At 36.8% G+C, this 17,742-nt stretch overlaps 1 protein-coding gene across 3 annotated transcripts in view; it reads right to left on the bottom strand.

Annotated features, from left to right (window-relative positions):
- LOC149078215 (uncharacterized) overlaps nucleotides 1-17,742 on the bottom strand; it is an 82,830-nt gene that overhangs the window by 14,968 nt on the left and 50,120 nt on the right. For 2 of the 3 annotated variants that reach the window (XM_089241810.1, XM_089241809.1), the window contains 4 exons: nucleotides 12,693-12,840; nucleotides 11,654-11,934; nucleotides 5,092-5,952; nucleotides 119-329 (listed from right to left, as the gene is read on the bottom strand). In XM_089241810.1, coding sequence (XP_089097936.1) covers nucleotides 119-329; nucleotides 5,092-5,952; nucleotides 11,654-11,934; nucleotides 12,693-12,840 — 1,501 coding nt within the window. The remainder of the gene's footprint in view (nucleotides 1-118; nucleotides 330-5,091; nucleotides 5,953-11,653; nucleotides 11,935-12,692; nucleotides 12,841-17,742) is intronic. The other variant, XM_089241811.1, reaches the window with a different exon arrangement.

Here is a 17,742-nt window from a genome sequence, read left to right as displayed (position 1 = left end):
TAACAAATAACAATGCACAATTCAATTTATGCTGATCAGTCAGATGATAGCCAATGCTATTAAACATGCAAAAACAAGGAAGTAGTAAATAGGTAAACAATCAAAACTAAATGCTTACCTTTGTCCTCTTTTGAAGAATCATTCGCTTTAGCATTCAATAGAGGTGTTTCAAACAATGGAAGTGCAGCTAACTTTATCTCTTCGCTGCTGGACACCTCCAGAGTTGCAGTAGACTTCAAAATGCAGTTGTTGCTCTTTTTCTTATCGGCGCTCACCGGTAAAGGGCAATGATTGTCCCGTTTCCTTTGTCGGTACTCTGACAATGTCACCTAGGCATTTTAAATGCAATATATATATGAATAATTTATACAAAAAAAAAAAAAGATTCACTTTTATAGACATTACTTAGACCATTTATAAAACTTTTTATCAAAAATAAGACAAAAACATATGAATCAGAAGAAAAACCTTTTTTTAATAGTCAGGTAAATACTGCATTTTCAGAATTTTCATGCGTTACAATTGTTTGGGATGATGAAAATCAATTTTTTTTAATAATTGTATATTTTTGCTCAAGATTTTTTTTTTTTCATAGATGGAAAGATTTTTTCTTCAACATTCAGCAGGGCTAACTTTCAAGGCTTAGGATTAGCATGGCTTAACAGATGAACACAGGAATGAAAATATGTTATGTTTGTGAAAGATCTTGGGAAACATTTGGAATTGAATTAGTGAAGTTAAACTGTGTAACACCCTAAAATTAAACAAGTTCAATGCACTAGTAAATAAACCTACAAAATATGTCTAATCTGTGATTGTAAGTTGCATTATATTCCTACAAGCTCTGTTATCAACAAATAAATGCCTTATCACCACTCAATGGTTCAACTAACAGCCAGCAGAAGTGGAAAAAAAGTTACTCCAGTGCACAAACAAATTTGTACAATGAAACCTGTATGAAACAGAACATCCAGAGACTGAAATAATATTCTACTTTAGACATTTTTTCATTTCAAAAAGGTACACATTAATCATTGATGAGAATATTTTAAAATTCTGCTGAAGACAGATTTCAATCTTATACAGATTTTACTGTATTATGTCTAATACACTGAAACCTCCCATAATGGCCACCTCCAAACAGGCATATTTTCTTGGAACAGAATGCATCCCATTGGATGGATTGAGGTCACCCTCCGTACAAGGATTTCTGAATAACTGCTACTTTTTCACATGAAAGTGAAAGAAAGTTATACATTATCACACAAGAAAAGTAGCCCACAAGATTTGCTCTCAAAAGTTTTTCTTTCTTGAACTCTTTGAACATAAAAAAAAGTATGGGTTCTTCCCTGTGTCAGTACTTTCCAAGTATGGTTCGCGAACTACAAGTAGTTGGTAACAGGTGTGCTAAATGTGTTTCACAAAAGAAAAAAGCAGAAATTAGTGTTAAAATATACAGGGTGGGCAAAAAGTCAGTAGAAACTTTAAAAATGAATAAAAACAGGAAAAACAACCGAAATAAAAAACTGTTTGCAGGGTTAGCATTCACTAGGTCACAGGAATTTTTTTAAGAAAGGGAAAAAACTTTAAAAAAAAACATACAATAAGTGGTGCCGGTAAGAGAGACTTTGGTGGAAATATGCAAATGAGATGGTTATAAGAACTTGTGCTCCTAATCTACAATCAGTTCACCGTTGTAAACTGTGTATGTGGACTTGCTGCACTCTGCCGTTGCTGAATTGTGACTCATCTGGAATGTGTTATCTATCCCCTGTGCTGGTGGTCATGTAGAACACATACTGCTGAAATAAACTATTTAGAAGCATTCTGTTCATTATTTGTGTATCTTTTCTTTGACTTGTGTATGTCAGCACCACCTATCAGCTATTTTGTTTCGTTTCCCCCCCCCCCTGCTTTAAAGAAATTCCAGTGACCAGGGGCGGTCTTAGGGCAATGCGACCGGTGCAATTGCACCGAGCACCAAATGAGAAGGGGAGCCGAAACACATGCGTTAAATATACATTACTCAGGGGTGGGAAGTGACTAAGTCCATTTCGGAGCAGCAAAATTCAGGATTTGGAGCAGTTTTGGAGCAGCAAATTCGGGATTTGGAGCAGCAAATTCTGGATTTGGAGCAGCAAAATATGAGATTCGGAGCAGATATTTATAAATTGGAACAGTGAAATTAACAAGAATATTTTCGTTAACCCTCAACCCTTTTCAAAATAAACTGCACTGTATTTTGTTATCAAACATATTTTCGTCAGCTTGATTTTTGTGTTTTAGGCTTTTGACACCTTGTTTGAAAGAGCGGCTATCATAAAATTTTTTGCACCCATCTATTTAAGATGATTTTTGCTTACTGTGGGCACTATTTGCTGCCTTGAACAGCAGCACTTCAAATGAGCTAAAAAAATTTTATAAGTTTTTAATTTTTTTATACTTGGAAAGAAATTGTTGCAAAATGGGAGAGAATTTCGGAACAATCAACTCGATGTTTGGCGATTCAGCACTCATTATCTGGCGAGATTGGTGATCTGACACTCGCTATTTGGCGAGATTGACGATTTAACGCTCGCTATTTGGCGAGATTGACGATTTAACGCTCGTTATTTGGCGATATTGATGATTTAACGCTTGTTATTCGGCAACATTAGCGATTTAACGCTCGTTATTCGGCAAAATTAGCGATTTAACGCTCGTTATTCGGCAAAGCTTCTAAACTAACATCCGTAATTCGGCGGACATGCGCTTTTTACTCCCGGAATGAAATTTTTTTCACGAAACATAGGGATTTAACACAATGACAATCGACTACAGTAATTTCTGCTGCTTCCAGTGACTTTTTCTTTAAACGGAAACACTCGAATTTGCACTTTAAAGCTGAAAGGCATTGCAAGCCATCTTCAGTTCCACGATCGCGGACAATATCAGGGTTTCGCGATGGAAAGCCCGATCAGGGGCCGATAGTTTAAGTATAGTGGAATAAAACACGCTCTTCTCTCTCGTAAAGAAATGTTTCGTGGCTAGCAGGAACAAAATTTTTTTGGCATCCTTTCCGAAATTCCGGGCATACTGAAGAAAATTCGCTATTTGGCGCAGAAAAATGCGAAAATGCTGCAAGATATTAGTTTTGGCGCAGTGCGGTGCAATTGGCGCAGAGTTCCCACCCCTGATTACTAGAAAAATATCTTTAAGATACGTATTTATAAAAAAAACTATAAAATATACATGAAAAATGACAGATGAGAAAAAAATTGGAGGTTTGAGTGTATATAATATTAATGTTATTTTTCGAAAAGAAAATAATATGGGCAGTGCACCTATATACGAACAGCACATAGATTTTGGGAAATGGTTTCTGTCCGCTCTAGGAGGAGCGCGAAATCCAAGGTAGAAGACCAAAAGAAATTTGACATATGTTTTGACATAAAATATTGGTGCTCCTTTGAATGCATCAAAACGAAGCAATTGAAACAAACATTTTTTTTTTTAATCAGGTAGGTCAGAGGGGCCCAAATATAGGTCCAACTTGGGTAGAGATTTTGTCTTGAGCTGCCCCTGAGCGCAACATATGTGTGCGTGTGTGGAAAATTTTAACAAACCGTGCATACATACAACTGAACATCTTTTCGGAGTTTCATGGATCTTGTTTCAGATACCAGGTGAGTAACGGTAAAGGTTCCTATGAGGTTCCTAGACAGTATCTCTGTCTAGGTGACCTTGGCAAGGTGTGGCCACATCAAGATTCTAAAAAGACATCTAATCTTTTTTCTTTCAAGAAACTAATGAGGAACTTCCAATCGACTTTCAAAAAGGGACGAAAACCTCAATATAAATTCTATCGAAATGAAAATCTGGTGATCCTAGCGAAATTCGATTTGAATTTTTGTTGTATTAGTTTTCTATAAGATTTGTAAGAATTTTAATAATCTTTAAGAAAGTAATTTTGTAGGTAAGTCATTTCCTTGACGTTAATCTATATATATAAAATTGATTTTCTGTGTGTATGTTCTCTATACAAATCTACAATTTTAGATCAATCATCGCCAAATTTTGCATATATACTGAATGGGACCCGACTTGAACGATAGGCTACTTTAAAATTTCGTCAGAGCAGGGAAAATGCTCCAAATGGGCAAAAAACTGTCGCACAACAATGGTTTTTGGGCCTCAACAATCACTTTTCGAACGTTTACTTTGGTTACCGTGGTTCCCTAGCAATGCGTTTAAGACGTGTATATGCCTTTACAATGGTTTGTTATTTCTTCAACGCTGTCAGTATATGTATAATATTTATGCCTTTATAATGGTTTGCCACTTTATTCAATTCTCCCAGTAATGAGAGCTTTTTGAATAGACACCATCATCAGCATCGCTTTGAGGGTAAGGCAAAGAATGATCTCCCATAGAAATCAGTGTTAAAATTATCGATTTTAAACTGTAGAAATGCGGAAATTTCGGTGGGGTTTTCTGTCACATCAATAATTTTAAAAATTGCATAGAATTCTCGATATTTGAAATATTGAGTACGCTTAGAGATACGAAGCCTAGAAAATTAAATATAGTGCTCTCATAATATATTAAATTTTTTGGAGTCTTCCTAAAAGTAGAGTTTGTCAACTCTCTTCGACAATGCACAGCAAATTTTGAAGACATACATTTTTTAAGAATGACGCTCCTTCGAGACAACTTTCAAAAGTACAATGCAAAATGTGTAAATTACAAGATCTGATGTAAATAAGGCAAGGTGAACCAGGTAGTTTTACTGCATTGACCATCATTTTTTAATACAATACCTCCCTAATATACAAATATCCATAGCTATAGGATGATCAGCTTATACAGGGAAATCATGAAATTCTATGTGTTCAGCTACCTTGCAAGGAAGGTATTGATTGTTTCAATATGATTTTGGGATATTGCTGACCAATATCACAATAATATTGCAATACTGTATATGGATCATTTTGAAGAAATTAGACACAAAAATTAGTGACCTCAGGTACTTGACCCCAGAAAATATCAAGGGTTGATTGTATACACAGTTTATGTTCTTCAACAAACTCAATGCAAAAAAAAAACCATTACCTTACGCTTTTTTGGCGCTGACAGATTACCATCCAGGTGACTTTCATTACTTTCCGACAATGATGCTGCACCATTTTTTGATGGTGTCTCTTCCCCAATAGACTCACATAGTTCTCGACGTTTCGAAGTTTCTGAACCTACCAAATCACTTGTACAAACACTGTTCTCAGTTATAGACTCGCCACAATCAGTTGTTTTTTCAGTGATTTGTGCGTTTACAGCAGATTGTACAACATTTTTTGTTTCCCTGCTCAGTTTTTCTTCTACATCACAATCTACTGATTCATGAACCATTTTATTGCTTTGAACTTTAACATCTTCCGTGTTTCCGCTTGTTTTGTCAGAGCCGTTACTCAATGAATCAACTGGATCAGGAGTATTTTCTTCTTTTTTGGAACAATTTTGTTGAGCACCAGGATGTTCTTCACATTCATTCATTTGGCTAATTTTAATATCACTATTATGCATAGATTTATTGTGTTTTTTCACATTTACATCTTCTGTCACAGTTTTAGGTCTTTTTAAATCCTCTTCCAAATTGGATTTACTGTCGCACGAAACACTCTCTGCAACTATTTGTATAGTTCTCTCATCATCTGAACCTGTTGTTGGCTGCGTGTTGTCAAAGAGATTAGATTTATTATCCAGATCTTTTTCAAGATCTGTGGTTCTCTCAAAATTCATTGATGAGCTATCTTCGCTGCTGGCTGTGTTTTCACTACAACTCTCAACTTTGACAGATAAACAGATTTTTGTATCATTACCACACTCTTCCTTTTTCATTTCTGGAGATGCACAAGTGGGAACATTTACACATGCATCAATTTCTTTCACATCTCCTTCCAAAAGGTTTTCTGGCTGCTGGAATTAAAATAAACACCTTCAATTACTACACATCCTTCAGTACCTGATTATACAGTTGAAATTAGTTAATACACAAGCATTTCTATAAATCCACTTTGGTAAGTTACTTCAGGGTGTCTACCAAATATCAAAAGCAAAATTATCTAACTTTACAGGGACTTTTAGGTGACTTTTCTCGCATTTCATTTTTGCCCCTCGCAGGACTCCCACTCAAAAAATTAGAAAACAGTAGGACGGGGGAGGGTATCCCTCTTAGACAAAATAATCATAGCATAATAAAAAAAAAAATCCATGGAATTTTTTTTTTCATAGCACTATTTCAGTACCCTATAAGATTGACTCGAGCCAAAGCAAAATGACAAAAGACTTGGTTACAAAAAAACATTTTGGCCAAAATAGGGTCTTAGCAACCACAGATAATTCTGCCCTCCTCCCTCACAATATATTACATTATTTTTTTTTGGGAGTCTTCCACAGTCCAGTCTGTCCTCTCTTTGACAATACACACAGCAAATTATGAAGATATGTAAGTGTTTTAAGAATGACACTTTTTCGATACCACTTCAAAAAGCAGTGTAAAATGTGTAAATTACGAAAAAAGTCTGATATAAATAAGTCAAGGTGGACCAAATGGTTTTACTGCGTTGTCAATCTCTTTTGAAAAGGATTTGTTTAAATTTTAGTGTTCAATACCAGTATAATCATTTTGCCAGAGTGGCGCAGTGATAAGATGCTCATCTTCCACAATGAAGGTTACCATCAAGGTCCACGGGTTCGAATCCAGGGAAGAACATCAGAAATAAGTTCTTTACCTACTGAGCCTGGGGCGACCACCAATAGATGGTGCCTTCATTTCTCACCCAACTTCCCTGGTTGGAAATTGCCGTATGGTGATACATGACCGGAGTTCGTGTGTGGTAAAGTAGTGTAATCATTTTGAAAAATGAAATATTTTCATTTCTAACTCTTTATTTGAGCATTGTAAATATTGTTTATGCCTCTGCATGTGCTAAAAATACAAAAGATGATTGAATCTTATTGGATATCATCAAAGTCATAAAACCTAGAATAGGTCTATTTACCTAACTGCTTTGTTATGCAAACTGTCGTTTCACCTATACACAAAATGTGCACCATAATTTTGAACGGTGAATGTTAGTTACTGTCCATGATCATGAAGTAAGTAAATACAATTTTTTTTTTTCAACCAGAAGTTTTTAATGACTACTCTACTTGTAGAACCCTCAAACTAATCAAATGAAAAATTACTAAACCACCAAATGGTCCACATACAACCGCTCCCAAATAAACTTAAAAACAATACAATTTCTGCTTTGGCAGAATCATTCATCGCAATCGACTACATTTTTATCATTTGGCACTATGTCCGAGATTCCCTCAATTAAAATCAATAACACAAATTTTTTGATAGTATTTCATTAAAAAAGTAGGAAAATAGGACAAAAACTAGAAAATAGTTCAAAAGTGGGATAAAAGTGGACTCCAAAAGGTAGGACGAGTGGGAGCCCTGCATTCGACAAAATGAGCCATGCTGGGACCGTTTTCTTAAATCAGTGGTTCCCAAACTGAGAGTAGCGATCACCTAAAGGGGGGGGGGTTAATAAAATAGGGGGTCTTAATGAAAGAAGGAATGCAAGTGAATTTAGAAAAAAAAATTAAATTTTTAAAAACTTTTAAATTTAAAATTGATTTAAATACAACGCCCCATAGAAAGTGGACCTTAAGGGCTCAAGACACACAAGCCCACAAAGATCTCAGCTTAGGGGGCCCTACTGCAGGACGTGGGGCCACTACACCGGTGGCTCTTAACCTTTGAAATCCTGCGGCACAGTTGATTTCTTTTTCTTGATTGGAAGGCCTGGGCATATACAAGAGTAATGGGAAATAAATGGGTAAAAATGAAACAAACTACTCATGGCCCGGTTTGGCGGATGCCGGGGCCTGGCAGTTGAGAAACACTGCACTAGATCAAACAAGGGTCCTTCTGAAGGATGGATTTCACATACTCCTTTTCTTATTCATTTTTAGAAGTTTCTTTTTTGTCAGCTGCCTCCCTTGCGTAATTCATGGTTTATCAACAACTTCCCAAAAAGTTTGGCAGATATTTTCACCATATAAAAGAACCACTTCAAAGCATAAATAGGCCCAGGACAATCAGCATTATTGCTTTTTCATGCCATTAAATCACTACAGAGCCCCCACCCAGTGAAAACTATAAGTTGAGGACCTGACTAAGATCCAAGAGTCTTTCTCCACGATGAGGGGGAAAGGTCATGTCCTTTTTACAGAAAACCAATACTCTGTTCCCAAGAGGACTCCCTACTGCCATGGTCTATAACAGTCCCCCCTCCTCTAGTCCGGACAAACAAAGAAAGAAAAGTTCTTTTTTGTTCACCCAGTCTAAATAGCTTTTTTGCCTCACCCATATAATGTATGCCCCAAAGTAAGGTGGCTACACATTGACATTGTTCTTTTCTGTTGCCACTCTTCCATCCATCCCTAAAGGGCAAAAAAAAAATAATAATAAAACCCGAGAAGAAGAAGAAAATATTCAATGCCACAGTTTATCCAAAGCCTAGATTTTAAGGGGGGAAAAATCAAAAAAAAAAAAAAAATCTCTGGAGAATCAAAAAATATGTCACCTTCACTCAAATTTTATAACTTTCTTGGGACTTCGTGACTTTTCCATGATGATAGACACCCTGTTCATAGCATTAAGAATTTCACGCTTTTTACAAGTGCTCAGTAAGAAATTTGTTAAATATACGAAAATATTTTGGGGATCAGAAGTAAAAAGTTTTTCCAAAAGCATTAACTGTCAAAACAAAATGAACTATTGCTTCCCCATTCATGTCGGAACAAAGAAAAACCTGTTTAAGAGCAGAACCTCTTCCCAAAAACAGGGGCCCATAAGGGGTGTTTTCAAGGGTTTTTCAGGGGTGAGGCGGCCCCTCCTCCTATATAAGTTAGTTTAGGAAGTGAAAAGAAAATAATTCTGAATAAGTAGTAAAAGCCTAACTCTCTCATAAATATCCGAGGGGTGACATTTTACTGGTCTGAATCTATTTCTACCAAGTACATACCATATCACTTTTCCTGGACAATGCAGAGTATTTTACTATAACTACTACTAAACCATATATGGTATAGTAGTGTACACTATACCATATTTGGTATAGTGTTTTCCAACGTCTTGACGCCTACAGCCTCGTGCTCAATGCCAACAAATCAGTCCTGGCTGTCCCTGAACTAACTTTCTTGGGCTATACCATCAACGCCCATGGTCTCAAACCGCTCGCAGACAAAGTCGCGGCCATCAAAGACTATCCACCTCCTGGAACGTTAAAACAGCTGAAACGTTTCCTCGGTATGATCGCATTCTACAAAAGATTCATCCCACTATCTTCTCAAATCATTAATCCGCTCCAACGTTGCCTTAAAGGTAAATACAAGCCAACACATGCGCTCAAACTCACGGAAGACCAGCTGAAAGCTTTCACCGACATCAAGCACGTGCTCGCCGACGCAACTCTACTTGCTCATCCGCATCCGAACTCTTGACTTTTTCTGCTTACAGCAATGGTATGCATGCTGGAGCCGCTCTCTGCGAACTTTCTTCAGATGTTCCTCTGGTTCATGACAACCACACCAACGCATCCTTCGGATCCTCGACAAACTGCTCTACACACGACCGGTGGCTATCCATGCTCGTCGCCAATCGGCAAGGCTTATCTTGGCAGCTCCCAAACACAACCGCCTCAAATAAGGATCCCCCATCGACTTACTCGATCGCTTGAAACCCTTAACCTCGTTCAATTCTACTCAGAAATTTAAGAGTACTTACGAACGCGAACTATTGTCTATTTACCTCGCAGTAAAATATTTTAGCTATCAGTTGCAAGGTCGTCACCTTACCATTGTGACTGACCATAAACCAATTTCCCACGCATTCCACCAGAAGCTCGAGTCAGCGTCTCCGATCGTCAGTTGTGTTACATCAGCGAGTACACTACCGACATCCGATATCTGCTTGGCATTCTCAACACTACAGCAGACGCTCTGTCTCGGTTAGAAGCTGACGCACTCCATCTTGACGAAATCGACTATGCTCTTCTGGCTGACGCCTAACATACTGATCCAGAGCTTGCCACACTTCTCGACTCTAGTTCGACTAGAGTCGACTTCTAATCAAAATTCACTAAAAATTCAGCGAACCTTTCTCCCCAAATACAGAATTGAAAAATTTCATTCTCTATGCCATCCAGGGGTCAAAGCATCTGTGAAACTCCTCACCGACTGTTTCGTCTGGCCAAACATAAAACGAGACGTCACTAACTTTGCCCGTGCTTGTATCGCCTGTCAACGAACCGAAGTGCACAAACACACCCAATCGCCTCTCAGAGTTTTTCCTGTGCCGTCGGAGAAATTCGCCCATCTGAACATCGACATTGTGGGTAAACTTCTGAATTCCCAAGGTTACGAATACCTTCTAACCGTTATCTGCCGATTCTCAAGATAGATCAAAGCAATCCCAATCCAAGATACATCCGCAGAGACTTGTGCACGAGCATTATACTCCAAATGGTTTTCATGATATGGAATTCTGAAGACCATCACGACGGACCAGGGTTCGCAATTCGAATCGCACCTATTCCACAAATTCAACAGTTTGTTCGGAATAAATCACATCCATACAACTGCTTACAAACCCGATAGCAAACAGGCTCATCGAACGCCCACATCGTCAGCTCAAACAAGCACTGAAGGCTAGCATGACAAGTGATTGGGTCAACAGTCTTCCTTCGGCTCTCTTCGGCCTTCGAACATGCTTTCCACCAGACCTCAACGCCACCACTGCCAAAATGGTCTTTGGTCAAACGCTGAGATTGCCTGGATGAATTTTTGTTGAACAACATGTTCCGGAGCCAGCAATCACTTATCTCGACAAATTGAAACACACCATGGACACACTCAAGTCGATTCCGACTTCAAGACATGGCATCACAAGTAATGTCTACGTTCCACAAGCCTTGACGACCTGTACACACGTTTTCGTTCGCATCGACGCTGTCTGACGCCCTCTGCAACTGACCTATGAAGGTCCCTTCAAAGTGCTGTCGCGATCCGAAAAATTTTTCAGTGTACACGTCAAGAACAGGGAATCCGTCATCTCGATCGACCGAATCAAATCGGCCTATCTCCTCTACGACCAGTACCTGGACGGACCAGACATCGAAGTTCCATCAACACCAGAAGACAACGACTATTCCAACTACCCGACACATGTCGTTTGCGCCCACTACTACTCCTACTGAACATACCCATTCCGGCAGAATAGTCTGAGCTCCGGATAGACTAAATTACTCAACGATGTGACTCCGTCAATTAGGGGAGGGGTACTGTGGTGACAGCGTCCACCACAGGATGGCGCTGTCCTTGTAATAGGGAAGAGAAAGCGCCTGCACGATGTTGGACCTGAACTTGGGTTTTGCCGCTCAAACGAGACAGTCACGCAGTACAGTCGTTCTTGTAGGTTCTGTTTATTTGTGTTTAATTGTTTAATAATATCTTTGAATCATAGAAGGAAGTGTTTGTCATCAACCGCTTTATTCCTTCTATGACAAATGAAAATTTAAATATTGAATAGATATTCATACTTTGAAAGTACAAAACTCACATTTTTATTTTTGAACCAACTTTCCCTCAAAGACTTGAAAAGGTGTTTTTCCAATCCATTTCCTCCAGAATGACATTTATCAGTCAGACTATCGTCCTCGTTATTCAATTCAATATTAAGAGCCTTTGCCACACTCCTAGAATCATTCACACTGTAAGTAAACGCCTCTGAACTAGAGTGGTCTGGACTCGTTCCTGAAAATGTTAATGTCCATTCAGCAGATGATACAGACTGTAGTGTATTCCTCATTATTCGGCGCTTCTTCAAGGGTGTGAGTAAATCTGTTTCAAAAAAAGAACATGCATAAGAAAAAAAAGTAATTTGCAATTTTTTTTTGGAAGTAGGCAAAAATCACAGAAACAAGTTACTCATATCTGAGAGGGAAAATACTTAATTTACTTGAAATGTGGGGGAGAAGGATCGGCTTATACACGAATATGTATGATAGGTCATGAGGAATTATAAAATGAAATCGTCAAACAGGTTTGATGCACTGACCATTAAGCTATCAGATGGTATAATGAAACCAGGTCAAGATATCAAAAACATCCATTAAGGTGAACATCATTCCAGGTATCAAAAACAACATTAAACATGTTTAGAAATAATTTGGGGCGCGGTAGCCCAGGTCAATAAGATACTTGCCTAAAGTACCAAAGGATGTTTAGATGTGTCGCGAGTTCGATACCCGGTTTGTCCTTGTCAGAAAACTTTCCTGACACAGGGGTACAACAGAAACGGAGACATGACCACAAAAAAAGATTGCTACTGCAGGGAGTCCCCCCATCAAGGGGTTAGCGCACCAACATCTTGATGAGTATAAAAAATACACTGCCGTTCGGAATCAGCAATAAATTGTAGGTCCCGGTCTAAGTAGCCCTCATATGCAGAAAATGATTATGATGCGACAAAAATGATCAAATGATAGAAATAATCTTTGACAGAGAGGCATAGTAAGTGCTTTAAAAAAATCTATGTTTGCCTACATAAAAACTATTTTATATCAATCACAAAAAATTATCAAAAAGTTTTGATTTACCATCAGGTGTCGCAACACATGGACCAACTACATCCGTATGATCTGATGGACTGTATACGGGAGATGATGATGATGCATCACCATTTACTTCATTAACAGATTCAGGTTCCAAAGGTTCGCAATCATTCATAGCTTGTCTTAACCATCTCTGAATTTAAAAAAAAAAGAACAATTAAAAAACCCCATAACAATTCTCAAGTTCCTACAGTTCTCAGAGTGTGTCAGAAGTCTCGTAAAGCTATGTCACAGCTCCTAGGGGCATCATGAACCTATGTCAGGTGTAACACTAGTTGGAGAGCCCCTAGGGAACTTGCCAAACCCACCTCTATCCTTTGATTTTGAAACATGTCATATATTTGTATTTGTGAAATTTTATAATAGCATTTGTTATATTGTCCTCTTACCTTTTATAATGGTGCACAGTTGGGTAAAATCTGATATTTTCATTATCCGTAGACTAGAAAAATGTGCAATCTTGATCACGTCGCAATTTGTTATGGTTGTTGTTGCCACATTGATATTGCAAAATTTCTATAAAACTTCAATGTTGGTTTGCAAATTTGTTATACTGTTTTTTCATTGGTCATGTTCTAATATTTTTTCTGATATGGTCTGTCCCTGGAGCTGGATTGTGGCATACTTTTTCAGGTATAAATACCCGGAGACCTGATGATCAGGTCACTTCCTTTTGTCTGTCCACAGTTATAATCCTGGTTTAATGATCGCTCTTGGAGAACTGCCCGTCCAGCTAAAATACTTGATGTCATAGTTCTGCTCAATTTTCACTTGTGCAAACGCACATCACCAACTGGTTCTGGTTCTCCTCGTCACTTTGTTCAGTCTACATTATGCTTTGAAGTAGGGGTTGATCCACATGCTGCTGATCATCAGCTCCTGTGGACAGGCTTCCTGATATGGCACACCCGCCTGTTGCATTGGGTGTCCATGTTCCAGGTCATGACCCTGTTGTGCCACACTCGCCTGCCGCATCGGGACTCCATGTCACTGGATCGTGATCTCGTTCTTTTAAGCAACCATTGTGCTTCTGAAGCACCACTCCTGCTAGTTGCTCCGGGTCTCCACATTGTCATATCGTGACCTTCGCTCACTTCCTTCAAGGGCAATGACGTCACGCCTTACATGAGCTGTTGCTCAGCTGCTGCCTCACCAGTGTGAATGGACTTTCAACACGAGGAGAGGTAGACTATCACTACTGGTATGAGAAGACTTTTAATGTTTCTGTTATATCACTAATCCTTATTTGACCAATGTTGTTTAAAATGTTAATAAATCAATTGTTTTGTTAAACTTAAAAAAATCTTTTTCTCCACAATTATTTGTCTCTCTTTTTATACTTCTTGCACCAAAATTCTCCGGATTAGAACCTGGGTCGTACATAGGGAATTGCTGTAAGTTAGTGCTATTGATGTGTGCCTGTTCAGTGTTTGGAAATGGTTCTTTTCTATGCTATTCCAAAGAGCAGTGGATAAATGATGAGAGAACCCTTAGAGGAGGTATAGGGGTAGAGAGAGGGAAACCATTTCTTCCCTGCCTACACTGTGTCATGTGACTCGTCTTCTTCTGTGCCGGCAAATTTTCTTTTACTGCTATTTCCTATGGTGAATAGGATGAGTGGTTTGAAATCATTGTAAAAATTGGTAAATGCCTGTTGTGCGTTTATGGATGTTCCAAAACACAAGTCGAAAAGGACAGCTCTTCACGTTTCACATTTGTCTATTATCATTAGGGTTGGTAAAAAAACTTTTTTTTGGTTTAAACCAGTTTTTTTGTTTTAGATAGCATTAACATTAAAAACAATAAAATTTCTGAAAAATAATTCAAACTTCTAATAGTTAATTAAAATAAAATGTTTATTAATATAATTAATTTATTCCCATATTTAATTAATCAATAAATATTTCTTATATTTTAACAAAAACCTACTTTTGCAATTTAATTATTTTTTGCTTAACTCAATGGATTACTTAGTGTTTGAAAATTCTTTTAATGTTATTATTAATCATATATATAAAGATGTTTTCTCCAGTTACTTTCGGTATGCTTAATTAGGAAGCTATTTTGCAACAACTACAATAAAAATTAGGTGAATATAATGTATTTAATGAAGCATAAATAATGCAGATTAATTAAAGATGATTTACGATATACAGGGTGATTATAACTAAGGTTCTTATTTCAAAACATTGTAAAAAAAAGAATGATTGTCAGAATGACTTGAAAATTGACATGAATATTCCTTAAAAAATGGAATTTTATTAAGTACAGGGGAAAAAATACTTAATGTAAAATTAATGACATCATCCAACACATGGAAATTTGCTTGCAGAATGGAAACAATAGCCAGTCATGGCAAAATGATAACTTAATTATAGCATTACACGATTTCATAATTCATGGAAACATCATAAAAAGTGAAGTAATTGAACAAATAACAACAACTTACTCAAGAAATGTTAAATATGCTATCCACTGTGTTCTGGCTATGAGGTGAAAGCACAAAAATTCTTGTTTAACAACAGATCAGAATATGCCATGGTCATGATGTGCTTGCAATTCACCTTTATTAAACCAAATGCGGCCCACGTTAATATTCCTGAGGAACTTCTAACATATAGGGGATGCGCTGAAGCTTGCAATTCAACAAAGTTTGCAATCCGACCACTGTTCATAACATTTTGAGGTACCCGCCACAGCCAGAAGTTGCAAGGGTTAAGGTCAAATGAAGTGATGGTGGTCAGGTGTCGTGCAATCCTGTTATTGTCAAAATGGGTCTTCAGCAGCTGCTTTGCTGATATTGCAATGTGCATCTTGATAGAAGTTGTTCTATCCACACACTGATGCTGTGGAAGTGCCGAAATGATGTGGTTGCACACAATAAATTATACTGCTGGCCAAATACAGCATCATCTACTTGCACATTTTGCGCTACTTGCACTTTTTCTTTCCCCAAAGAAGATTCCATTGCTTCAGGAGTATCCATGCAAATTTTCAAGTCATTCTGACCAATAACTTTAAATAACTAAGATATTTCATATGAAAAAAAAATTATATTTAGGCCACTTTTATTTGACTTTTTGAAAAAAACCAAACTGGTTTTTTTTTTAAAAAAAAAATGTGGTTTAAACCAACAATGCTTAAACAACCCTGATTATCATTACATATTTTCATGTTTTTGAAATAATATAATATGCAAGTGTTCCCAAACTTTTTCCACCCTTTCCTCTATTCAATACTTATCCCTGAGCTCCACCGGCTCTCTTTCCGCAGTATTTGATGTACACACTTCATTTTTGGTGACTTTTCATTATTTCTGCACTTATCTCTGTGTACAAAAATTTCCGGAGATATCATAGTTTATACCTAGAATGGCCAAGAGCAGTCATTTTGGCTGCTATATGTAAATTGTAAATGTTTTTTCCTTGTGGTGGGCATTGACGTATACTTTTGCTTTTAGCTTATTCCCTATGATTTCCTGATAGCATGCACAATGCAACATATATTTACGAGTAACATACCAATAAGAAAAAATAAAATATTTTCATAGCTCTATACCACCATCCACTTTGAAAGCTTCCTAGGAAACAGAGGTCCATTCACAATGTGTAGAAATGGCTCTTAGAAAAAGGATGTATTAGAACAAAATAGACTAATTTTATAAGTGCTGAATGATATTTCAGACAATAAAGCTGAGGCGATACGATGCAAACTGACAACAAAAATCATGATTTTCTGCTATATCTAAACGAAAGAGAAAGTAACGATTCCAGAAGTGATTGGTCTGAATCAGATGATATTGATGAAAAAGAAAAACAAATATGTATTTTTTTAAAATTATATATTCTTCATAAGTTAATTTGTAATATGAAATTTTAATAGCCCCCCCCCCCAGTTTTGCCTCGATAGTGCAAATTTACAGTGGCATAATAATATATAGTTATAAATAGCGTGCACGGACAACTGAATAAAGTGAATAAAAAAGACATACATATAAAAATGTGTACATCATCAAAATGGAGCAATGTACAATGTGATGTAAATGCAATGTTTATCTATCTTTTTTCATGGTAAATCTTGTCCACAGCTGCCCTCTAATTTTTTATAGGAAAGTAATTTTATGGATACCCTGTATGCTTAAAAAAACGCCAATTTCTTTCAAAATTAACAATGTGGGATAATGCCTGATATTTCTTATTGTAAAAATTCAGTGTGATTAAATGTATTGCACTAAAAAGAAGCAGCAGTCAAAATCAGGGTTGGGTTTTTGACATGACAAGTGTCAAAAACTGGTTTAAACTGTCAAAAACTGGTTTAAACCGTCAAAAACTGTCGAAAACAGTCAAAAACCTAAATGAATGCCTTTTGATAATGTTTTGAACATAATAGGTGTACAACATGATGAAAAACTTACTTTTTGGCATATTACAATGTTTTATTTTTAAACATTAATTTATTACAATAATTAAAACAAAATATTAATTATAATTTGCACTTTTGAATTTTTCAACATATCTAGTCTAGAACATATAAAATATAATTTTATGGTTTATTTATCTAAGCTACTCATTACCTGTGTTCAATTTGTTAAGTGGATTAGAGCTGCTTATTCAAAATATGTATGATAGGGCATCAGGGTTAGGTTTTTGACCCCAGAAACTAACTCGGTATTAAAACTATCAAAATCTTACTGTCAATGATGTCAAATAGTTTTTGTTAACTTGATAGATATGTTAAATAACAAAATACTTACTTTTATTTAGATTAAAGGGTTTTATATTCAGAATTATAATTACTAAGGAAAATATATATATTTTGATATTTTAAATTTTCTGATCTGCCCAAAATATTATTCCATATAAAATTTGACGCAGCATCTGTTAATACACTAACTGAACTCATTTATTTTCGCCTGAAAATTTTTTAGATCAGTGTGTATAAATTCACACAGCTTTAAAGAGTATTTTCAACCAAAGCAGAGCTGACAAGACTTGATACCCAAAGCATTTGTTTTGCACGTTTGAATACAGCTTCA

The sequence above is a fragment of the Pholcus phalangioides genome, unplaced genomic scaffold (assembly GCF_987345545.1).
Source record: "Pholcus phalangioides strain wild (caught in Gottingen) unplaced genomic scaffold, Ppha-v1.0 ptg000014l_1, whole genome shotgun sequence".
NCBI lineage: Eukaryota > Metazoa > Arthropoda > Arachnida > Araneae > Pholcidae > Pholcus > Pholcus phalangioides.
This window is presented reverse-complemented; position numbering and strand designations above follow the sequence as displayed.